This window comes from Pinus tabuliformis, chromosome 2_1, assembly GCF_031772625.1.
Source record: "Pinus tabuliformis cultivar Carrire ecotype Pingquan chromosome 2_1, CPIR1, whole genome shotgun sequence".
Classification (NCBI taxonomy): Eukaryota; Viridiplantae; Streptophyta; class Pinopsida; order Pinales; family Pinaceae; genus Pinus; species Pinus tabuliformis.
Genome location: NC_142299.1, coordinates 580,386,041 through 580,412,468, shown reverse-complemented (window position 1 = coordinate 580,412,468; position 26,428 = coordinate 580,386,041). Strand labels below are relative to the sequence as shown.

The window sequence follows — 26,428 nt, the reverse complement described above, 5'->3', positions numbered from 1 at the left end:
TGCCGAGTGAGGAGATGTTCAAGAACTCCATCTCTTCCTGGATGTATCTGTGTACGCAGCTGCGGTATTTGAGTACAAGATGCAGCTTAGAATCTTTGATACCCAATTGTGTGAGAAGGGTATGAAAAATGTTTGTGAACTCCGGCACATCTTGGTCTCGTCCCTGCCGCAGTGTGGTCCATTTGATGTATTTGTCCTCATAGCTTTTGACAGGGTAGTACTCCTCCTTGATGGCATCCCAAAAGTCATTCCAAGTGGGTGCGACTGAAAATAGTGAGCATGTACTTTCATCCTTCTGCTCGCAGTAGGTTTCCCACCAGTCCTTGACGTGGGGGGTTGCTTTGAGAAGAGTGAAAACAATCTTTTCCCGACTTGAAAATTCATGAACAGAAAAATACCCATCTAGCAAATTTAACCATTTATCTATGACATCTGTGTCTATTTGACCCTCGAAGATGGGGATTTGAAAATTAACTTGTACCTTAAACGGTGTGGCATTTCCAGAGTAGCTGTTGGAAGCCGATGCGTCGCCTCTGGGTAGCCGCTGAAGGATTTGCACAAAGCTATCCATCATCACGTTCCTTTGCTGCTCGAGGGCTTCTTCGAGCAAGATTTTGATAGGATCTCCTGCTCCCTCGTCTTTCTTCTCATCCGCCATGGAAGGTCGTCGAGATTTGCGAGGCTGGTCTTGCAAAGGTTCGACCAGTTCAAGCCCTAACTCCTTATATCCCGACCTCGTTGGGGACATGCAAAGAAAAACAGAGAAAAAGCAGACCGCTCCGATACCACTGATCTGAATTTAAACCGGAACGCAAGAAATTACTAAGATAACCATAAAAACAGATATGCAGCGGAAATAATACTTCATTTCATTACTGTAAAATACTGAAATATGCTTACAAATAGCAATGGAAATAAAACGAGCTAGGGCGATGGTAGCTTATCTTTGAGAAGAGATGTGGCGGCTACATGCCTCTGAACTGTGTTACAATGAGGCTCGAAGGAATATTTATTGTTGAGAAACAATGGAAAACCCTTCACATTCCAAAACCTAACCGTAGAAGATGAAACACCAAATTGTGGGCCCCGTTTTTGGGTAAGTTGGTACATCAACTTCCCGGGGTCGCGAATTGGTCGTATTATCTCCATTTGACGCGCATGATAGCCCGTTGGAAAGATCTCTCCGAGGACTACGACAGAAAAGACGATTTTTTGAGAAAAAAATCGTTGCGGTAGATTTCCCAAAAAACATCGTTTAGGGCCTCAAAACGGCTCCGGAAGTTTAGGACCCAAAAAACTGCTAAAAATAGTAAACTGCGCTATAATTAAGGAAACTGAAAAAACTGAAGGGGACAGTTGTGGGGGTCCAGATGGGATAGGTGGGTGGCCACCAACATCCACCTGGATCAACTAGACATAAAACATCAGGTAGGACAACCAAAAACAAATCACCACCACACACTAGAAAAGTTGTACCTAAGATCCATTTATTCAATTTTGGGCAGATCTAGTACACAAAGTAGAGAAAATAAAATTTTATTATAATTTTTTTCTCTTGCAACCATAATGATATTCAAAGAGAAAGATTCAATATTGAATCTATTTGTTTTCACAAGTCCATGCAAATCTATTTGTGTACATCTTCCTAAGGAAGCATAGATTCACACTTTTTATGCAATCTCGCATTATTTGGTAGCAATTTTTTAATAAACCCATGATCTAAATCCTAAAATTTGAATGATGAGAGCATGCTGCAATTTTTGACTGATATTTGAACAATGAAACAATTAAAAAATTACTAGAGAGGTAATGCAAAAATGAACACTCAACACCATGTGCAGATGGATGGTGCAAATCATGTGCAAATTAATTTCAAGATAGAGCCAAATACACTTTCACACAACAAATTCTAACAAAAAAAAACTCCAGATATCTGAGGTTGAGGTGGTATATAGTTGATGGGCCTTGTTACTAGGTAAATAATAAGGCCCATCTGGCCTACCTTCAGCCTATATATACCTCTTTCCTCACATTTAATGGCGTCTTTTTTACTATTATGTGGTTATTAGGAAGACTAGAGGGTGATTATCATATCTTGTGACCTAATGTGGTTAATGTGCAGGAAAAGAGGGAATTAAAATGCATTTACTATGCAGAGATACATTGGAAGGCAATTGGAGAAAATGTAGGAGGACAGTATCCTACATTTACTCACCAAAATCTCGATTTGATACCTATATTTACTCACTTCAAGTTTGAAGATCCATTGGCAGCTAATGGACTTGAAGACTACAGAGAGAAAGATCCATCTTTTCAGACATTTTGGTGGGAAGCAACCCTCTTTCCAAGGAGGCTTGCCCTTAGTAACTTTTGTATAAATAAGCAATCCTAAGGGCTCAATAGGATTCGAACTATTGCAGGATGATAGAGACTATTAGGAGCTAAGAACTTGTTGTGTCCATTTCTGATGTACTTGACAACTATTTTTCAAAATCTTGTTGTTGATCCAAAATTGAGTTAATTTCATAGGGCTATGTCCCCTTGGGTTAGGGCCCAACCCAAAGGCTCTAGTATCTCTTATTTGTATATTTTTTTATGCATTTCCTTCCTTAGCAATATTTTCCTTATTGGTCTAGTAGATTTGTCAATAAAAATTGCTTGTGCAGGTCTTCCAATCAATTTTATTATGGGATGCTTGGTTGGGGATATGGTATTGAGAGGCCAAAAATATCTAGTTGTTCTCTCTTGTAGTAGTTATGCCTTTTTGATCCACCTCTTTTACATATGTTGTTTTCTGCACATTTGATGATTAAATAACAATCGTCTTTGAGCCTAGAAAGCATAATCAGTGATGGATGTAGGTCTTGTACATGCTACACGTTAGATTGTCTTTTGATGCATTAGATAGATTGAAAATAAAATTCAACTCATCCTTTCTTATTTAGTTCATTTTTCTGTAATTTGGTTATTATTTTGCACCCTTTTCAAGTTGCAAGAGAATCATTTGTCTAGTGTGAAGGTAATACTATTGTTTTTTAGGGTTGGAATTATCACTGCAAACTCCTTCCTCCATTAACCTCTTCCTTCTCACCTCACAACTTTCTCAAAACGTTGTCTACGAAGAACACAATTCTGGGGTGTTGAAGGCCACAATGTGCATTGTTTTTTATGCAAGATGGGCCCTTGAAGGGTGATAGGCTTGGAAAAGGCCCCAAAAAACCTTCATCCACCCCCCACTACCTTTCCCTACCTTAAAACCGCCTTTACCACCCTCATAATTCTCATGGATTCGATCTTGTAGAAAAACAAGGCAATCTTGTAGCATCTTGTAGCACTGTGTAAATTTGGCTAGAATTGCTCCACAAGCTTGATTTTTTCCTCCTAGGCTTCAATAATATCCCCTAGGATTTGAAGGAATTATTTAAGGAGACAAAATACCACATAGGACTCGCTTTTCTCCCATTGCAACACATTTTTGTAATTAGGGTTAGTTGACAAATTTATGAATTTGGCAATGCAATGATGATTTTCTCGATTATCTCATAAGATGTCTAATGAATTTTTTTCACTAAGTATACTCTCTTTGGAACAAAATAATTAAAATATGATTACATGTTTTTTTCCTTATGCAAAATATATTAGATTGCTTTCTTTGATTTATGCTCCTTGATCTAGTGTTTGAATTTCAAGCATTGTTATTCCATTGCATAGATTTGGTTTCCTTTATATGCAACATTGACATTATGAAAATAGGTTATTGTCTACATTTATTCAAGTAGTTTAGCATTCACATTCCTGAAAACAAGGTTAGAATTTACTTTTGATTAACCAACATTTCCATTCCTTTGCAAATAAAATAATATTTCCATTTCTGCAATTAGAGTTGAACTTTCCCTTCATGCAATTTCTTTCCTTGGAAATCTAGAATCAGTTGATAGAGTGGTCTTTGTATGCCTTGGTATGGACCATTCCTTGGAAGTAAGATGAGTAGAGCTTAACCTATCAAGCATATAACACTCTCACCCCTTAAGTTTTTATGAACCCCGGGATGGTAATTCAATCTAGTAGCCTTGGGAATTGCAACACTCTTGTTGCAATACTGAGGCACATCACTTTTTGGCGCTGTTTCTGGAGAGGTGTCCAAGTAGGTGTTGATTCTACTTAAAATTTTCTTATTTTTTTATCTTTCTCTTACTTTGCATCAACATTGTTTGATTTGAATAAAATTTAAAAAAAGAAGGAAAAACACAAAAAAACACAAATTATTTCATGCCTCATAGAAGTGGGGATAAATAAGGGAAATTCTTACCAAAAAAGCACACCCCTTCTAGAAGTCAGGAATGGCTCTTCTTTGGTGACTATGAACATCCTACACTGATCAAAGAAGGGTTGGAGAATCCCATAAGTGGGAAGCTAGAAATATTTAAAGAACCCATAGGCCAGGATGAAGAATATAAGCCCCACTTCTCTCCCACTTTTTCATGGCCTAGCCTTTGAGGACACTGAAACATTAATGTTTGAGCTTGTTATGGTTTGTAGAACCTATGAGTATACTTTTGATGAGCAAAATCTTAAGATGTTTCCTTCGACCCTCAAAGATGCAATATTGTGATGGGTCATGAGTCTTCCTAAAGCCAACATCATTTCCTAGGAATAAATGCAACAAGCCTTTAATGAGAAATACATGGTGTAGAAATTCCTTATAGATTAAAATTGCTTATGTAATATGCTAAAACAAAAGACTTGAATCAAGAAATCAAAACATAAACATGAGACAATATTCAATTAGATATGATCAGATATTTATCTAAGGGGAAAGAAATTGCTCAAAACCCCTTCTTCTCTATATTGCATTAGTCCAAAATAGATAAGAAATACAATGCTTTTTCACACCTGAACAATCTCTGTAGAGGTCTAATATGTCTCACTACTTCCTAGACAAGCTTTGGTCAACACTTAACCAAATACAAGCATGACCAAGTACCTATTTCCTTGTGTTGCTCCTCAATGAATTAGCCCCCAATTAATTAGGTAAATTCCCAATTAGAATTGCGCAATCCCTGTAGGCCCCTTCTCTGACTACATGCACCACCTGTACAACTTGAAAAATTATACAACTGATGAATTTGGCAATGCAATGATGATTTTATTGATTATCTCATAAGATGTCTAATGAATTTTGCCATTAAGTATACTCTCTTTGGAACACAATAATTAAAAATTGATTATATGTTTTTTTCAGTATGAAAAATATATTAGATTGCTTTCCTTGATTTATGCTCCTTGATCTAGTGTTTGAATTTCAAGCATTGTTATTTCATTGCGTATATTTGGTTTCCTTTATATGCAACATTGACATTATGCAAATAGGTTAATGTATACATTTATGCAAGTAGTTTAGCATTCACATTCCTGAAAATAGGGTTAGAATTTACTTTTGATTAACCAGCATTTCCATTCCTTTGCAAATAAAATAATATTTCCATTTCTGCAATTAGAGTTGAACTTTCCCTTCATGCAATTTCTTTCCTTGGAAATCTAGAATCAGTTGATAGAGTGGTATTTGTATTCCTTGGTATGGTCCATTCCTCAGAAGTGACATGAGTAGATCTTAACCTATCATGCATATAATACTGTCACCTCTTAATTTTTTATGAACCCTGGGTTGGTAATTAAATCTAGTATCCTTGGCAGTTGCAACACTCTGGTTGCAATACTGAGGCACATCACTTTTTGGTGTCATTTCTAGAGAGGTGTCCAAGTAGGTGTTGATTCTGCTTAAAAGTTTCTTATTTTTCTATATTTCTCTTACTTTGCATCAACATTGTTTGATTTGAATAAAATTCAAAAAAGGAAGGAAAAACACAAAGAAAAACACAAATTATTTCATGCCTCATAGAAGTAGGGATAAATAAGGGAAATTCCAACCAAAAACCCCCACCCCTTCTAGAAGTCAACAATTACTCTTCTTTGGTTACTGTGAACATCCTGTGCTAACCAGAGAAGAGTCAGAGAATCCATAAATATTTAAAGAACCCATATGGGAGGAAGAACCTATATCACCTACCCAAAACATGGCTGATAACAAGGAAAATGAGATATTCCCTATCAGAGACACAAATGGGTAGGCCAGGATGAATAATATAAGCCCCACTGCTCTCCCACATTTTCATGGCCTAGCCTCTGAGGATGCTGAAACATTCATGTTTGAGCTTCTTATGGTTTGTAGAACCTATGAGTATAATTTTGATGAATAAAATCTTAAGATGCTTCCTTCGACTCTCAAGGATGCAATATTGTGATGGTTCATGAGTCTTCCTGGAGCCAACATCATTGGCTGGGAATAAATGCAACAAGCCTTTAATGAGAAATACATGGTGTAGAAATTCCTTATAGATTAAAACTGCTTATGTAATATGCTAAAACAAAATACTTGAATCTAAACAATTAATCGATCGAGCAATAAAAATATAAACATGAGATAAGATTCAATTAGTTATGATCAGATATTTATCTAAGGGGAAAACAACTACTCAAAACCCCTTCTTATCTATATTGCATTAGTCGGAAAATAAATAAGAAATACAATGCTTATTCAATCCTGAACAATCTCTGCAGAGGTATAATATGTCTCACTTCTTCCTAGATAAGCTCTGGTCAACACTTAACCAAATACAAGCATGCCCAAGTCCATATTTCCTTGTGTTGTTCCTCAAGGAATTAGCCCCCTCTTAATTAGGGAAATTCCCAAATAGAATTGCGGAATCCTTGTAGGTCCCTTCTGGGTAACTCAATGTTATGAAACCAACTCACAAAAAGATAGAAAAGATAGATCAATGTCTTAGAATTCAGCCTCTTCGAGGGGGAAACCTCCTTTACATTACACAAATGAACAATTCTTGGATGATACAAATGACAAGACCTCCTTTCTATATATAGTAGTCTAGGTGGTCATAATATAATCAGAGCCAACATAACAATAATAATGTAAGGGCACAATAATAATAATAGTGGTATTCTATGGGCACAAAAATATAATAAGGCGGTTGTAGGAATAACAATAAGGGGTTACACTAGTAGTACAGGGACCTAAGATATCCCTCTCCTTAAAAAAGTGTTGTCCTTAACGCTTGAGTAGTTCTTGATGATTGTGTATAAAATTCTTTTCCTCCCATGTGGAATATTTAGCAGGTAAGTTCTTCCACTTGATGAGATACTCTGAAATTGATAAATTTCGTAGCTGTCAGGTTCTTATTTCTATGATTGCTCCAGGTTCCAATATGATTTTTCCTTCCTCGTTAAGTTCTGGCAATATTGTTTGAACTGGGATCTTCTGCAACTTTTGAATGAGTGACCACACTTCTTTGTCCTTATTCCATTCATCCCTTGCTTTGTTTATACAATCTGGTTGGATAATAGAAATAGAACAAAACAATGATTCCACATCTTCATCCTTTCTTGAGAGTTCATCTGCAACAACATTTTGCTTCCCTTTTTTGTAGATGATTTCAAATTCATAACCCAACATATTTGTGACCCATTATTTATGTTCTTCTAAAGACAATATTTGTTCTAAAAATTATTTAAGATTATCATGATCCATTTTTACCTTGAAGTGTCTTCCCATTAGGTAGGGTCTCCATTTCTTAAGTGCATGTAGTATTGCCAACATTTCCTTCTCATAAATAGCTTTATGTAAATACTTTCCTTTGATTGGATGACTTTCAAAATCAATGGGTCTTTCATCTTGCATTAAAACAACACCAATTCCATTTCCTAAAGCATCACATTCAACAATAAAGGTTTTTGTGAAGTCCGGCGTAGCTAAGACCGGTGCTTGGCACATTTCCTCTTTAATATGTTCAAAGGCCTTTGTTGCTTCTGGAGTCCATGAAAATGCATCTTTCTTCAATAATGTTGTTATAGGTGTTGCTATTCTCCCATAATTCTTAACAAACTTGTGATAATACCTTGTCAACCCGAGAAATCCTCGCAGATGCTTTATGGATGTGGGGATTTTCCATTCCTTAATGGCTTTAATTTTTCTAGTGTCTACCTTAACACCTTCATGAGAAACAATATGACCCAGATATTCCACCTCTTGTACTCCAAAGAAACATTTGGATCTTTTTCCATATAATTGTTTCTCCTCCAATAGTTTGAGCACCCTATCAACATGTTGAACATGATCCTTCCAAGACTTGTTGTAGATTAGTATATCATCAAAAAATACTAACACAAATTTTCTAAGGAAGGGTTTGAAAATGGAATTCATCAAACCTTGAAATTTAGAAGGTGCATTGGTAAGGCCAAAAGGCATGACCAAAAATTCATAATGACCCTCATGACTTCTACATGCTATTTTTGGAATGTCTTCAGTCTTCATTCTCATTTGATGATATCTTGAACGAAGATCCAACTTGGTGAAGTAAATTGATCCATGAAATTCATCAATGACAGGAATGGGAAATTTATCTTTAATAGTGAGCTTGTTGAGCTCCCTATAATCCGGACACATGCTCCATGATGCATCCTTCTTGTGCACCAATACTACTGGAGTAGAGAAAGAACTTTGACTAGGTTGAATTATACCAACCTCTAGCATTTCTGCAACCATGCATTCAATTTCACTCTTTGGGCATAGGGATATCTGTATGGCCTAATGTTTGGAGGAACACTTGTTGGAATCGAATGAATAGCATGATCATGATCACGAATATGTGGGAGGCCTTTGGGAGTCTCAAATACCTTGGAATGATTGTCCAAGACTTTTTGGAGATCTGGAGAAATAGATGATTTCGATGTGGGAACCTCTAGCGAACATAATTGTGCAATTACGCCTTGTTGTTCCTTCTTTAGAAGCTTTGTCATACCGTTAGAGTTGATTATCTTTCCCGGTTTCCCTGCAATACCCCTTAATTCAACTTCGTTTCCTTCTGCACAAAATTTCATGAAAAGTTCTTGAAAATGAAAAGTTATTGTACCCAAGAATTGTATCCATTGGACTCCTAGTACAACATTAGCACCACCCATTTGAATGGAAAGAATTGGGCTATTAAATGCATATTCTCCCATGGATAGCTTGATATTATGGCACTTTCCAAAGCAATTTATGGTTGCTCCACTTGCAACCATCACTTGATACTCTAGTGCTGGATATATGAAGCAGTTCAATTCCTTGGCTATTTTACAATGAATAAAATTATGGGTACTTCCGGAATCAATCAACACTATTAACTTTTTCTTCTTGATATGTCCTTCTATCTTGATAGTTTGAGGAGTGGTAATTCCAGCCAATGCATTACAAGATATGGTCATACTCATTTCTTCTTTATCTAGGGTTTGTTCCTGGAGTATATCCTCTTCTTTTGACATTTCTTGTTCCTTTTCTTCCTCCTCTTCACAATCTTTGTAGAATAATTTCTTCTCAACACACTTATTACCTTTAGCGTATTTGCTATCACAACTATAAAAAAGCCAGTTTGCTCTTTTTTCTTCCAATTGTTTTGGTGTCAACCTTGTAGGTTGTGGAAGGCTAGGGGCAACAACACTTCCATATTTATAGTTGTGAGTGGTAGGCTTCCTGGTTGACATAATTTTACTTTCCATTTTTCTTGCTAACCTGAATGCCTTCTCTAATGAATCAGGTTCCCAAAGGCTAACCTCATGATGGATATTGTCCTTTAAAGTCCCTATAACACATCAATCATATGCTCCTCTAGAATATATTTTACCCTTATGTTCAATTTTTCGAAGTCCTCAATGTACTCCATCACTGAACCCTTTTGTTTGAGATTTATCAATTAGCTAAAAAATGTGTTGCTCTTTGTATCCCCATAATGTGCTATCATTTCTTCCATAAAAGTTGCCCAAGTGACAATTTTTTTACGAGATCAAAGCCATCGATACCATACAAACTGATTTGCTTCCAAATATAAAGTTGCAATACATACCTTTTGTGTGTTTTGCACATTACGGAGATCGAAAAATTGCTCCATCTGTAGTATCCATGTTTGAGAATCCTTGCCATCAAACTTCCTCATATCGATTTTTGGAACATGGAGGGTCTTCAATCCAACATTAGAGTCTATGAAATCATGATTAACATTTCTTTTGTTCTCATCATGAGTTTCCTTTACTACCCTTTCACCATTAGTAACCATTTCTTGTAGCAAATTATTCAAATTTATCTTCAATTCTTCCATATTAGTGTCCATGCCATTCATATTAGCTTCCATTCCATCCATCTTAACTTCCACACCATTCATCTTAACTTGCACACCATTCATATTAGCTTCCACACCATTCATCTTGGCTTCAGTTACCTTTTGTGAGAGTGAACTTTTTTGTACTTGGTCTTGTAATTTTGATATATCATGTTGCATTTCTTCCTCTTCTTCATGAGTCATGCTAGGGATTTCAAGTTTCTTAGTAGGTGTTTCCATTTTATTTCTTCAGGGAATCAATTAATGCTAATGATTCTTCACTATTCCTTTTGAATTCCTTCAAACTAATTTTTCAAACCAATCTTATGCAAAAAAAAAAAAAAAAAAAAAAAAAAAAAAAAAAAACTACAAACATTTTTTTTCACTTTGTAAGAGCTCGATATTGAATCTATTGTATCTCTGTAACTGTGGATCTTGAATATCTAAAATCACGTCCTACAGTATCCCTTTGAGTCCTCTTTCAAACCCCACAAGTCTGATCAAGATTGGATTCTCCAAGGAAGAGTTATGCCAAATCTTCCATGGTGACCTGATTATAGACTAGTTCAGTAGAGCGAACTTGTACAAAGTGCCATGTGTCACTGTTTCGACCTTAGTACCTAAGACTGATATACAGAAAACTAAAATCCGTCCTCTTTCTGAAACTTCTTACGAAATTTCAATCTAATGCTCAGAACAAAAGTTATGACAATTTTCCCCAGGACACCTGTTTGGAATGTAATTCAGGAGTTTGAAAAAAACGTAACTTCCTCAGATCCTATCTACAAACATATAGTGATACAAGCTCCAAAATTCAGACCCGAAGTTCAGAATGATTTCGGCTCAAATGGGTTGTTTTTTTTAGCTTCTGAAAGGTCGGAGAAAAAAGGTTATAGCGAAAATTCCACGATGGCCTATTTGGAGCAGTGAAACCCCAGAATCCAAAGCTTTAATACCAAATGTTATGAAACTAGCTCACAAAAATATAGAAAAGATAGATCAACGCCTTAGAATTCAGCCTATTCGAGGGGAAACCTCCTATACATTATACAAATGAACAATTCTTGGATGATACAAATGACAAGACCTCCTTTCTATATATAGGAGTCTAAGGGGTCATAATATAGTCAGAGCCGACATAACAATAATAATGTAAGGGCACAATAATAACAATAGTGGTCTTCGATGGGCACAAAAATATAATAAGGGGGTTGTACTAATAACAATAAGGGGTTACACTAGTAATATAGGAACCTAACACTCGAACTGATAGTACACTTCCCATGAACTCCAATATCAACTGGGTAACTCAAATTTCATGCATGCATGACAACTGATTTATTATTTAACTGGTAGAACATTGAAGTTGCACCCAACTGCTAGACCTCCTACTAGTTCCTCCAATGGTTTGAATTAGTTTAACTAACTTTAACTCAGTTTAACTGTATTAAATTATTTCAACTAAAATTAAACTCACCCTAAGCTCCTAAAATTTAGTAACCACTCTACATGACTCAAGTTAGGTCCTCAAATCGAATTAACTAATCTAACTGAGTGATAATAACTCAATTAACTGATTCAAGTTGTTTGCTAATGTGGAATTTCAATTTTCTCCTAATTTAATTAAGGAAAAATTAAATTATAAATATCTTGCTTCATTTTCAACATTCCCTCACAACAAGAAATGGATTCACATCTACCACGATCCAACACCTTTGGAATATACTTCATGCAACACTTATCACTGTTGATGTTGCTACTACAACATCTACAACTTAAAATCATAAACAGAAAACAAAAATGAATCAACTATCTGTAACTATCTCCTGGTAAAATTGTGTTGTTGCTCACTCTGCTACTAAGCTTCCTGCTTTGCTGTCAACACTCCTTTTCACTCCTCAGTATTTGACTGACACTAATTCTCCTCCTACTTAATACTATGCGCCCCCGTAGTAGGGTAATGATCCATGAGATAAAAAACACCTCAATGGACCCTGCCCATATTTCTGCACTCCTGGGACTATTACTTCACATCGCCCCACCTCACACCTAGGAGTATGGTTGTATGTGATCCCTCTACCCACTTAGATCAAAATCCCCCCTACTGGAGGTCTCTTCTTGAGTGGATGTTTCCACTCTATCTCCCTGATTCTCCATTTGTGGTTGCTCCACAACTTGTTGAGGCTGCTTTTGAGGCTCTATTTTGATAGGTAAATAATGCTCCCTCTCAACCACCAAGTCTCTAATATTTTCCTTTATCCTCAAGGATTTTCATGCATATTTGACCTCAAGTGCATACAGGTTCTTGACACTGATCTGATTCAGTTGTCCTGTGGAGATGTGTCTAAGGAAAAACTTCCCTTTATTAAATATCACATCGTAGCCATGATCTTCCAATACTGCGACGGAAACATGATTAGCCTTTAGTCCCAGAACAAACATTGAATCCTTATGTCTGGGATGGAAGCCATACTCTCGCTCGAAAGTAATTGTACCGATATTGGTCGTGTTATACCTACCGTCATCTCCAAACTCAATGTTTTGCTTGGGGTATTTCTCCTCCAAGTCATTGATGAGATCTCTACTCCCCATCATGTGGAATGAGGCACCACTATCCAGATACCACATGCTTCACATTACTATTATTTCCATGCATGTAATGAGAGTAAAATAAAGCTAGAATTGTGAAGCTAGAGCTTCACCTGTTGCTTCTCCTGGAATCGTCTTCTTGCTTGCCTTCTTCTGTGGACATTTCATGGCATAGTTCCCAAATTCATGACAGTGGAATAACTTGATATTGGACAAGTCTTTCTTCTTTCCCTCCTCGCCTTGGGACTTATTTATGTTGGCTTTCTTTCCTTTTTTAACTAATGAAAGATCCTCTTCCTCTCCTTTGGATGAGGTTCCATCTCAATTTTCCCACCTTATTTCTTCTTATACTATATCGGATCATTACTACTCCCAACTTGGTAGTTTATCTATACCATTAATGAAATATAGATAACTGTTTCATCTCTTGGGAAGATCCAACATAATTAGACCTACCAAATCTTCTTTAGGGACAGTCATAGTGAACCCACCAAGTTCATCACAACACTATGTAAACTTGCTTAGGTACTGCATAATTGTTTCATTCATTTACATCTTCATGCTTCGAAGCTTGTCCTTCAGTGCCATCTTCATGTGGTCACTGTTGTTCTCAAACAAGCTAGTTAATGTTTTCCACATCGAGAATGGAGCTTCTTCCCTTGGATATTTGAGACAATATGATCTCGAACTCCCACCAATATGATCCTCCTCGCATTAGCTACATCTTTCTTCCATTAAGCGAGATCCCGAGAATCAATTTCTTGGGGTTTAATTACATTTGTCTTGATGTAATCTAGTATCCTGTTATCATCTAATACTGCCTCCATATAGATCTTCCATGCCACAAAATTTGTGGTTCCTTCCAAAGCATACTCGAGCCTGAGTCCGGTGGAAGTAATCTTCTGAGTCCTAGAGAAAACCTGTAAAACTGATCTTATAATTCGAACCTCCAGCACAAACTTCGAATTCGCTTGTCTACTATGATTCTAGCTCTAATACCATGTAGAAATTCCTTGTAGATTCAAACTGCTTATGTAATATGATAAAACAAAAGTCTTGAATCTACTCTACTCATCAGCAGAAACAATTAATCAATCCAAAAATCACAACATAACCATGAGACAAGATTCAATCACATATGCTCAAAGATTTATCTAAGGGGAAAGCAACTTCTCAAAACCCCTTCTTATCTGTATTGCATTAGTCAGAAAATAGAGAAGAAATAGAATGCTTGTTCAAGCCTGAATAATATCTACACAAGTATAATCTATCTCACTACTTCCTAGACAAGCTCTGGTCAATACTTAACCAAATCCAAGCATTTCCAAGTCCCTATTTCTTTGCATTGTTCCTCAACGAATTAGCCCCCTATTAATTAGGGAAATACCCAATTAGAATTACACAATCCCTCTAGCCCCTTCTTGATTGCACGCACCACCTATACAACTTGGAAAATTACACAACTAATAGTACATTGCCATTGAACTCCAATCTCAACTGACTAACTCAAATTTCATGCATGCATGAGTTAATTATGGTTGATTTATCAGTTAACTAGTTGAACACTGAAGTTGCACCCTCCAATTAGTTCTTCCAGGAGTTGGAATTAGTTTAACTGACTTTAACTCAGTTTAATTGAATTAAATTATTACAACTCAAATTAAACTCACATTAGGCTCCTAAAATTTAGGGTTGGGGAAGGGTTGGGGAGGATGTAATGGAGGCCCTTAATATGGTCTCGGTGGAGATATCTAGATAGTAAAATTGCAACTATGTAGACTTACTAATAATTACTACTAGCTGAAGCAAGACTGTGTATGATTTTCCTATGGATCACTATTAATTTAGCATTTACCAATATAAGTTATAATTATTTACGCACTTGTTCTTGAAACACAATTTCTAACTTGAGTTGGATGACTAAGCTACTCTGTAAAACAAAATTACAATATAATAAATTGAATTTTATTATTTTTAACTTTTTCTTATTAATGAAGTGAATATTTAAATATTTACACACATTTACAAACACTATAACATCTCCCATATTAAACTTTATATTACTTATAACATTTTAATTTTTTTAATTAAACAAATATATAAATATTAAATATTTATGTTTACACATATTTATAAAAAAATGTTCCGCTAAAAAAATAATAAATCAAATCATGAAACTTAGGCATAAATATGGAAAAAACTCTTTTTCAAAAAAAATACCGAACAAAGCTAACTCTGGTCCAATATTCATCTAATCGAGAGTTATAAGGTAGGAAGTTGTATGTGGATAAATCACAATGTTTATGCTTATTATAAAGACACTTGAGATATCTCCATCGTAAATAAAATACGATGGAATACATTGAAATTAAAGAACTTGGGATATTGAATGATTAATATATATATATATATATATAATAACAAATTAAATTTCAATTTTTTCAGATTATAATGAGTTAAATTTCAATTTTTCCTTATTGTGTAGTAAAATATTTTATATTTATCTAATTGACTTAGTAAAATTGTGATAAGGTAATTTTTTTTATATTATAGTTTTTAATATTAAATAAAAAACATTTTAATAAATTTGATGTTTTTAAATATTCAAATTAAAATTTTCAAATTAATATAAATTAAAATTTTCATTAATAGAAAAACCTATTCTAAAAATCATTTATATTTTTTTTTAACAAAGTATTTTTTATTATTTTCAAATTTAACATTACACAACAATATGCGTGTAAGAACTCAACTCTCAGTGCATTCCAACGTAGTATAACGTTAAAATTGGAGAGAATACTTTTGTAAGCATGGCTAATTTCATGGACAGAATCATGACATGTCCATTACAAAATCTATGAGCTGCCTTCCATTACAAAATATTCCAAAATCTTGGATATGATCTAATGTTTAACCCATCCATTATCTAGTAGTTGTTATAACCAGAGACGATGTGGTAACCTGCTCCTCAAACCCCGAACAACAAATACTCCGAAAGCCATTGAAAATTAAGGAAAATTAAGTTACTTGGAATAATCTATTGGTGGTTAGTAAGAGCGCAGGGTTTCACTCACTACATGCCTCTAGGTCTTGGGCCTTTATCTTGTTTCTTTACCATCTCAGAAAAATAAGTTCATAGCATAATCAGTTTTAAGGCATACTCCAAGCCCATTATCCCTACATTATATTAAACTTTACAAAAATTCTAATTTAAAATTTAAGAATTAAAGTTGTGCAAAATAAATAATAAAACTAAAAAGTTGTTTAAAACGACTAGTAAATGTAATATGATTTTTAATTTTTTTCTTACATAAAAAATAATAGTGACCGGCAATCTACATACCAATAACAATTATTATTAAAATTTATTAGAGTATTTTTATGTATTTTTTTATTATTTAAAATTAAATTTCTAACTAAAACTTATATAGAGTTCACAACTATGGTTTTCATTTTGAAAGTATTTGTCTATATGCAATTTTAGTTCTTTATTGTTTTTACTTTAGCTATCAATTACTTTTTGCATAAGAAACATGTAGTTTCAATATTTATGCAATAACTTTTAAATATTTGTGCAAAATCCTTGAAAATAGCTAATATTCATCTAAATAATAGATTTACCATCATAATTTAAGCAAATATTTGCATAAAAAAATGAATAAAAACAATATATAAATAAATATACCCTATCTCAATTTACTACCAACTTTATTTATGTTTTCTTTAATACTTTAACATGTAAAATAAAAATGTAAATATGTTTTTTAAAATTACTATCCAACAAAAATTTATACATTCTATATCTCTTAATAAACTATTAACTTTTCTACTTTAAATAATAAAAACTAAGCTACATACAACACTTACTAAATATTAATAATCTACTATGCCTTGTCCCCACTTGATATATTAATTTGATCGCTACGCGCTATTGCACTGTGTAGACAAATATCCGAGAAATCCACTCAATATATTAATTTGGTCGCTACACGCTATGGCACTGTGTAAACAAATATCCGATAAATTCGCTTTGGCGCAGCTATCTTTATGGAATCTTTTAAAAAAATTGAAATTTTTAAAATTTATATATATGTACCCGAGAGACTCGGATGTGCAGTGACTTGGTGCACTTATAATCATGGAACTTTTAAAAACTCGCATATGCGGTTTTGTCGTCAGCTTTTCCATGATTGATTATTTATTTCCGAAAAAATACAGTGTAGAATTATTTGGCATTATTCTTGCGCAATGTACCTCGGTTCTTCATTTTTATATAAACACATACGGTTGAAATATAAAGCAAAAATTCTATTAATAAAAATTTAATTTAATATTTCAAATAATTAATATTTTTATTTTAAAGTAAAATAATTATTATTAAAATTAAATATTATTTTTCAAAAATAGTTGTTATTTAATTATATTTGTTTTTAATATTAATAAATTAATATCATAATTTAAATATTATTGTTTTTTATTTTTATATTACTCTCTATTTAAGCCTTTGCTATGGTCTCCATCTTCATCATGATGAACCACAGGCTATCCTGTTCGCGCGCTTGCTAAGTCATTAGGTCTTTCTTGTCAATTTTTTTTTCTTAAAATTATAGTTATATTAGATTATGGTGATAAGTATATTTCTTTTAATTTAATTATTAATAATTATTAAGTAAATGGTAGAGATTTACCTTTTATGGAATATTTTAAAATATGGTTAGTAACAATTACAAATCAAAGCTTCATATTTATCTCAAAGTAGTTATGTCATTTCTATTTTTTTAATTAAATTGATTAATTAAAAAAATATCTATGAAATAAGTTATGTTTTTTTAGGCATGTGCTTTTGAAAAGTCATGATAGTAGCCCATAATATTGTAATAAAGCCCATTTACAGATTAAAAATATCCCTGATTAAGAATCTGCATACATATTTATAATAATAATAAAGTTATAATTTTTTCTTTTTAATATTGATAATGTGTGATGTATTATGAAATATTTTTTTTTATGTTTACTATGAATTGGTGCCTATTAATTAACTAATCATTTAACTTATATGACTAAACTAATTTATAATTTAAAAAAAAGAATAAACATTTTTTTTTAATTTGTTAAATTTTCTAAAATAATTTTTATAACTATTTTTTAAAACCTTTATTTATTTGTTAAAAATTAATAAATAAAATAACAAATTAAATGAACTTAGTTATGGGAAAATTATTTGATATTTACTGCCCATAGATTTCTTTCTTTGAGGTGTGACCGATCCCTTCCAAATATGTTCGTGTTTCAAATTGGAACCAAGATTAAGAGGAATAAGCGGCCCCTAATGTGCTACAATAAAGTAAGGGGAATAGGATGGATAATCTACTATCAAGTAGGGATTTGATTGATTGAGTTAGCTTGGGATTTTATGGAAATAATATGAGTATTTAGATAAGAAGGGATCATGGTGATAAGGTCTTATGCTTTGCCATTTTAAATTTGCATATTTTTATATTGATTAATAACTAAGGTTTAAAAGAATGTGATAAACATTGTGTGATATAATATTATGAATATATAAATAATGGAATAATATGGTTTAATTATATAAAACATTTTATATAAGGTTTTAAATTGCTTTAGATAAGGTTTATTAGTGGAGAGAAAGAATCTTGTAATATTATAATTTTTTTTGTTTTCATGATTTTATTGGTAAAATAATTAATTTTTTTATTTATTTATTGTTATTCAAGTGTATTTTAATATTGTACAATTAATTGTCACAAATAAATTTTTATTAAAATAAAAAATGCAATGATATAGTAACAAAAATATTTTACTCTAGAAAACCATACTCGGAAAAGTAATTTTTTTTTAGTATATTCTTCTTTACAATATTACAATACAATATGTATTTCTTGTTAAATCCATAAAAGAATCAATCCATTTATCCTATATTAGAATATAACCAAAATTTCTTAACCAAAATTACAAAACCATGAATTAATCACCATGCATTTCAAAACTGCTCAAAAGTGAAAACTTTGCTAAAAACTGTCAAAAATGAACACAAGACCACCCCTTTTTTTCATTTCATGGAGGGGCGGAGGGTGGGATTTGGGGGTTTCATTACCCTTGAACCTTCCTGTAGCAAGGCTTCCCATTCAAGAACAAATATATAAGATGATCAACAACTGATTTGAGATACACATAGTGATTTTCATTACTACTTATGAAGCCAAGTCTTGATATATAGGTATAATCTTTTTGATACCACATCCTTGGTGACTACTTGAACCCATAAATGACATTATTTTGCTTGCATGTAAACTCTTTATCTCCCTTCACCACAGATCCACATGGCTACTTCATGTATATTTCTACGTTCATATCCCAATGTTTGAATGTTGTCTTCACATCTATTTGTTCTACTTCAAAACCAAAAGAAACATTAACTGATAAAAGAAATGTAATAGAAGTTAACTTGGAAATAAGCGAAAAAATATCAATGAATTCAATTCCTTCTACCTTGGAATAAGATTTTGCTACTAATTGAGTTTTGTACTTCCTTCTACATTTAAATTCTTCTTAAAGACCCATTTGCTACCCATGTGTGTTCTTATAGCTTATAATTTAATTAGATCTCAAACTTCATTTTTTCCAAGGCTTGCATTTCTTTAACGATAGTCTTCTTCCAAAGTTTTTCACCCTCTGAATCCAAAGGTTTTAAAAAGTGATAATTGTGATACTCATTGTATGATATAATATTATGAATATATAAATAATGGAAGGATATGGTTTAACTATAGCAATGTTTTATCCAAGGTTCTATAATCCCTATATAGATCCCATTGTGGGAGAAAAAGAACCTACCAATGTTATCATTTGGTGTAAGATGATCACCAACTAATTTGAGATACACATCAGGATTTGCATTTCTCCTTGTGAAGCCAAGTCTTGATATATAGGTATCAAATTTTTGATACCATATCCTTGGTGGTAGCTTTAACCCATAAAGGAATATTTTAACTTGCATACAAACTCTTCTTTCACTACACCACAAATCCTTCTAACTAATTAATGTATATTTCTGATTCCATAACCCCATGTAGGAAGGTTGTCTCATGTCTATTTGTTCTACTTCAAAATCAAAAACAACATTTATAGATAAAAGAAATATAATAGAAGTTAACTTGGAAATAGGTGAAAAATATCATGAAATTCAATTCCATGTGCATAGAAATCAGATTTTGCTACGAATTGAGCTTTATATTTCTTTGTTTTTTCTATTACATTCAAATTCTTCTTAAACACCCATTTTATTGCTACCTATGGGCTTCCTTCTAACTGATAACTCCACTAGATCTCAAACCTCATTTTTGTCCAAGGCTTGCATTTCTTCAACCATGGAATTCTTCCAAAGTTTTACATCCTCTAAATTTATTCCCCCCTACAATTTTGGGATCATCATCAATAATAATAAAAAGTAAAATTTGTTTGAAAATTAAGTGGAGTTTACCTTTCTAAATTCCTTTATTTCTAACCAATCTCCTTAGTATTTGATGATGTGGTTTTTCTTCTTTTCGCTTAATAGAGTCTGATTCATCATCCTTCAATTTAAATTATATCTTCTCTGGTTATTTCTCCCTTAGTAATAATTCTTCTTTGAAAACATTTTGATTTCTTTAGTACCATATGTTGACTATACATAACCTTCTTAATTTTTAGGATCCAAGGCTTATAACCTTTCAAACCATCTTTATATCCAATAAAGATACATTTTTCATCTTTCTTATCTAGCTCACTACTATTATTCTTTGTAACATGTGCATAAGCATCATAGCCAAATACCTTAAGATGTTTAAGAGATAATTTCTTAGTAGTCCACACCTCATAATCGAGTCTTTTCATCCAACGCTAATAAGGGTGATATATTTAATAGGTAACAAAAAATGTCCACTACCTCTACCCAAAATTTTCATCCTATCCTGGCACCCATGAGCATGCTACTTGTTTTCACCATCAACATCGTGTTCATCCTTTAGGAAACTGTATTTTGTTAGCATTTCGCCTTTCTATACAACACTTTTTACAAAATTCTTAAAATTCATTGCAACATAATTCACCACCAATATTTGTCCTTAGCACCTTAATTTTCTTCTTTTTTATTTTTCCACCCGAGCCTTAAAATATTTGATGATGACAAAGAATTTAGATTTCTTATTGAGGAAATAAATCCATTTAATCCTCTAGAAGTCATCTATAAATGAGACATAGTACATAGATCTACATTGTGATCAAACTAATACAGGTCCAAACACATCAATGTGCATTAACTACAATATTCTCTCTACCCTCATAACATGTTGATGGTATTGGAAATTCATCAAACAAAGGGGTTTCCCCATTATGAAATCCCAATGAAACCTCACACCTTGTTGATGAGAGTTTCTGGAGTCCTGTGTGAATTGTTTGAAGAGCCCAACGTTTCAGGTGAACACTTCAACCATATTTAGGGACAAGAAGCAAATTGATGATAAGAAGAGTACATGACCGTAATATATAGAGATTGAGGGAATTAGCCATTAGAGAACACTTCACCCATTTTTAGGGGCAAGAAACAAACTGATGATAGGGAAAGTACATGACCATAATGTATAGAGATTGAGGGAATTAGCCGTTAGAGATAAACGTTATATAAATGATTATTTTTATTATCAAAAGAGAGGGAAAATATTGATTAAAATTAAAATTAAATTTTATTATAATTGTTAGTTGAATTAAGATATTTGGAATTAGAAAAATAAATAAATAAAATTTAAAATTTAAAAATATTTTTATTTTTGATTGGTTAAAATTCCAAAAAATGTGGATAAGCATAAGAATTATTTTGTTACTAATATCATAGGCATAGATAGTTAATTATAAGATTTAAGGTTAAATTATAGAGATAAATAAATATTGGAATGAAAAAAGGATATAATATATAATGTAATTGGAGATAGCCAAAGGTCAAAGGATCAACAATCGTAAAGAAATATGGAGAAATTAATTTCTAATGGACGAGAATTTAGAAAAAGAGGTAAAAATATTATTATTCTATATCAAAGATATTTAATATTAAGGTGTGGGTAATAATGTTATTCAGACAAAACATTATAGAAATAAATCCACTAGGAATGATAAGGGATTACAACATAAAAGTGTTAAATTGAGAGAGGAAATAGTCAACAGGTTAACATTTTTGGATAGAGAATTATTATACACGGTAGATTTATTAATTATTACATATGTGGAAGGGGAATTTTCAAAATCCAATAAAATTAATATTATAATGAGAAATAATAATCATAAGAATAATAATACAATGGAGAAGGGAAAAGTGAGTGGAAAACTAGAGAGAGTTAGGATGAGAATTTGAATTAGAGGGAAAGGGTTTAGATGATAGGAGATGGTAACTGGTAACCATCATCCTGGTTAAAATTATTAGGATGTTTTTCAATTTCAAGGGCTTCCTAATGACCCCATTGGAATGATAATGGTCTTCTAAAAACAAATGAGATGCTTGGTAGAATGGGAATACTAAGCAATGACAGATTTTGCAATGCGGTTGTCGAAGGTGTCAGCCATGTGTTCTTTCAACTGCGCAGGATCTTTGAGTTTGACCTATGTAAAACATTCCACAAGAGTAGGGAATCTCATACACTCCAAGACCTAACATAGGGTCATTTTTATCTTTCGCTAATCCGAAAAGCTTGCTAGATTTTTCTGGGGCTTGAAGAAAGTTTTGATGTTCTTTTTAGAGAGGATCTTGGATAAATGATCTGTAACTGTTGTATGTAGGAAGTGGTTACTTTGGCTAGAGAAAAGGTGCTGAGCTAGTTTTTAAAATGTAAATGAAATCCAAAAAAAACTTTGTTAACCTAGACAGATTAATATCTCCCATACTAAATTCTATATTACTTATAGCTTTTTTTTAATTCAACTAATATATAAATATAAAATATTTATTTTCTTCACACATTTAATAACTTAAAAAATAGTTATAAAACTAAAGCAATATCAATTTTTTTATTTTTTTTTCAAAAACAATACCAAACAAAGTTAACTTCGGTCCAACGTTCATCTAATCGAGAGTTATAAGTATATGTGAGTAAATCACCATGTTTATGCTTATTAGGAAAACATTTAAGATATCTCCATCTTAAATAAAATACATTAAAATTATAAGCCATGCATTATCTAGTAATTGTTATAACCAGTGACGTTGTGCTAACCTGCTTCTCAGATCCCTTTAAAAGAACAACAAATATGCCGAAAGCCATTGAAGAACATATCGTATGACATGATTTTGTGGGTTGAAAAAAGTTTTGAAGTAAATATTTGGTCATAGATGAATGACATATTTAATGGAGCTGAATTAAAAAATATATCTAATATAATGAACTGTGAAAACTTCTAATATTTAAATATTATTATTTTTAAAAATATTATTAAATTTATAATTTATTTTCTTTAACCTTAGTAGATTTTAGAATATTTTAGATATATAAGAAAATTAAAATTTATTTCAATTACATTAATTTTTCAAAATATTCGAGAGGAACCCCCGAATTCAATTTTATATTCTTAACCATGGCTATAATGAATTCAATTTTATATTCTTAACCATGGCTATAATGAGATTGAATCTGATCCAAGTTATGAAAAATTCACACACTAGTCTATTATTATCACAACTTCAATACAAAGTGCATGAAATTATTATCACAACTTCAATACAAAGTGCATGAAATTACAGCAGAAATAGGGATAACAGATAGTATTTGTGCTTAAAGTCCACCAGGATAATGCTCTTCAATAAATCGCCGGAAGTTCGTAGTGTATTCGAGCAGGCGGTCTACACTAGGAAGGCAGGCTACTACGCTGGGATCCTCCCGCATGGCCTTCAGCCATTCGTGCATACGGCTGCACTTCTCCGGTCCAGGGAATTTTAGCTCCCCCAGGACTTCAAACGAGGTCAGCCATGGAACCAAGGGCGCAAGAGCCACATCCGCCAGGCTCATCTTCTCGCCCAAGAAAAAGGGCCCCACCGATCCGATAGCCCTCATCCCCTCTTCCACGGTTATAAAATGTTCCACGACCTCTTTCCGCGCGGTCGCATGCTCTTCCCCGAACCGTTTCATGAGCTTCAGTCCTGTCTCTATCAACTGCCCACGTACAAACACGGGCAAACAGAAAACAAGGGAGGCGTCAGAAAAGCGGGCGGCGAGAAAAGAAAGTAAAAGAGGGGTAAGAGGGCAACCTTCTTGTTGGCGAAGTCTGCCCAGAATCGAGCGAGCGACCTGTCGTAAGCGGAGCCTGGCAAAAGTGAGGGCGTGGTGTCGGAGGGCGGCCAGGTTTCCTCGACGTACTCGAGTATGACCAGCGACTGAGAGACGGGTCTTCCATTGTGGATGAGCACGGGGACCTGTTTATAGACAGGATTCGATCGCAAGAGGAGGTCGCTCCTGGCGTGCAGGTTTTCCTCCACGGCCTCAAATTTGAGGCCCTTGTGCGTAAGAGCAAGCGCACAGCTCATTGCAAAGGGACTGGGCCATACCATCAGCAACTTCATTTCCGATCCCATTTCTCCTCCTCTATGCCCTCTCTTGCTCTCCACACATATATATACACATAAAGATTCTCATCGAATGAGTAGTTTCTAAGTTATTCCCAGTATTTTTTTTTTGAACTATTAGTCATTGATCCCATCATCAACTCGGGCCTATGCAATTTTAGTGTTTGAAATCAATGTGCAATAATCCCGCCCATGTTCTTGTGACAACCTGATACGATAAATCCAAAAGTCTGCACTGTTCCGCCCCTTAAAAAACATAATTTGAACGCTTAACGCTATGGAACTCTTCAAAAAGATTTTTTTTATATATCCGAGAAACACGTGTTAGTGGACTCACGATTATGGAACCTTTCCAAAAATTTATGGAACATTTTAAATTCTATTTTAAATAGACCCGAGAGACTCGGATGTGCAGGCTCGGATTGGTGCAGCAACAATTATTTTTTGTATCTCCGAGAAACTCGCCTGTGCAGTTTTGTTGGTCAGTTTTTCAATGAATGATTGTTTACTTCCGAAAAATTAGAGAGTTTAGTTGCAGAATTATTTGGAATATTCTCGGTTAATGTATTTTTGGTTTGAAATGGTCTTTTAACTTGAAGAATGGTCCTTTGCTCGGTCTATATATCCTACCACGTTGGTAAATTTCTAATCCATTCTATTTATATTTTAATATAATTATGGTTTTCTAATTCTAATTATTATACATTTTTCAATTAAATTACCATGCACTGCAAAATTGTTAAAAGTGAAATATATTTATTGACAATCACCAAAAAAAATTAAAAACTAACCGATTTATTTTTGTGAGAATGTTTTGCTTATAAAAAAGAAAGTACAACAGATAAGATGTTTTTACTAAAGAAAAATATAACAATAGATTTCTAAGATGTTTCATTTCATTAATTTATAATTATTAAAACTATAGATGGTTTTCCTTACCCTCTCTTCATGGGTATCATGTCTATCATTGTAGTTATCTCTATGCCATAATATACATCTAGTGACCATTGATTTATCTCTATGCTATTGTATACATCTAGTGAATCTCTATGCTATAATATACATCTAGAGAATCTCTATGCTATAATATACATCTAGTGACCATTGATTTATCTCTATGCTATTGTATACATCTAGTGCCCACTACTTTTATATTTTTGGATCATTACCTTTATTTTGCACTTTACTAAGATTTGACATTATAGTGAGAAGAGGTGACTATCAAATCCAACACAATAGTGTGAAAAAAATGAAAAGCAATGATCTCCTTGTGGATGATTATTTACTTTAACTGAAAATTCATTAATAAATTAGACTCATGTAGTTTTCATAAATAATGCATGACACCTATGTTATGTTATGAGTCGTTGGGATTTCATGACATTAGATTATTATTATAATTTTTGGATCTATCACCAAGCAACACTTAGTTGATGCTCAATGAAAATCAAATCGTCTTATGATTTTCAAGTATAGACAAGTCACAAATCTAAAAAGAGTGCTCCATAACATCAATCCCATGGTCAATATTCTTAGTGCATATTTTCCGTTCTTTTTACTAAGGTTTCCCATTTTCCAATACCATAACATCACATTATTAAGTCATTCTTATTTTATAATGATGTTATATTTCCACTACCCATGATGCAAGCCTTTACACCCAACTTGTACAAAATCTCAAGTTGAACAACTTTGACCTGAATCACAAATTTTCAAACCTAAATATGACTATCTTTAGAGAATGGTGTATCAAGACATATATGGCTCATTACGCGTAAATTATTTTCCAATCTTGGCAATTTCTGCATATTAGTTATTCTCTTCGTAAATCAATCCACTTATATAATTTTATACCACCATGTCCAACAATTTCATAATTCAAATATACATGAAATTTTCCTCAATGTAAATTTCTATAATGCATGAACCCCATCCTATGATGATTTATATAAAGGAAGCTCCTTAACTGATACCTCCTCATGGACTGTATTTAACAAAAATGCTATGGAGAGATACACACTATCCTAAG

The 26,428-nt window shown here is 33.1% G+C and overlaps 1 protein-coding gene across 1 annotated transcript; it reads right to left on the bottom strand.

Moving 5' to 3' along the window:
- Positions 1 to 23,545: 23,545 nt before the first annotated feature.
- On the bottom strand, positions 23,546 to 24,428 carry LOC149201786 (putative glutathione S-transferase parC). The gene is made up of 2 exons (XM_089399821.1): positions 24,085 to 24,428; positions 23,546 to 23,989 (listed from the first exon to the last, which is right to left on the bottom strand). The coding sequence occupies exons 1-2, from the start codon at positions 24,406 to 24,408 to the stop codon at positions 23,612 to 23,614; spliced, it is 702 nt and encodes a 233-aa protein (XP_089255947.1). The 5' UTR covers positions 24,409 to 24,428; the 3' UTR covers positions 23,546 to 23,611.
- Positions 24,429 to 26,428: the final 2,000 nt, after the last annotated feature.

Excerpts from the sequence above, each read along its gene's own strand:
- LOC149201786 (XM_089399821.1), bottom strand. The coding sequence starts at position 24,408 with ATGGGATCGGAAATGAAGTTGCTGATGGTATGGCCCAGTCCCTTTGCA. Across the intron at positions 23,990-24,084 it reads CAGACTTCGCCAACAAGAAG|TTGATAGAGACAGGACTGAA; the intron begins GTTGCCCTCTTA and ends GTACGTGGGCAG.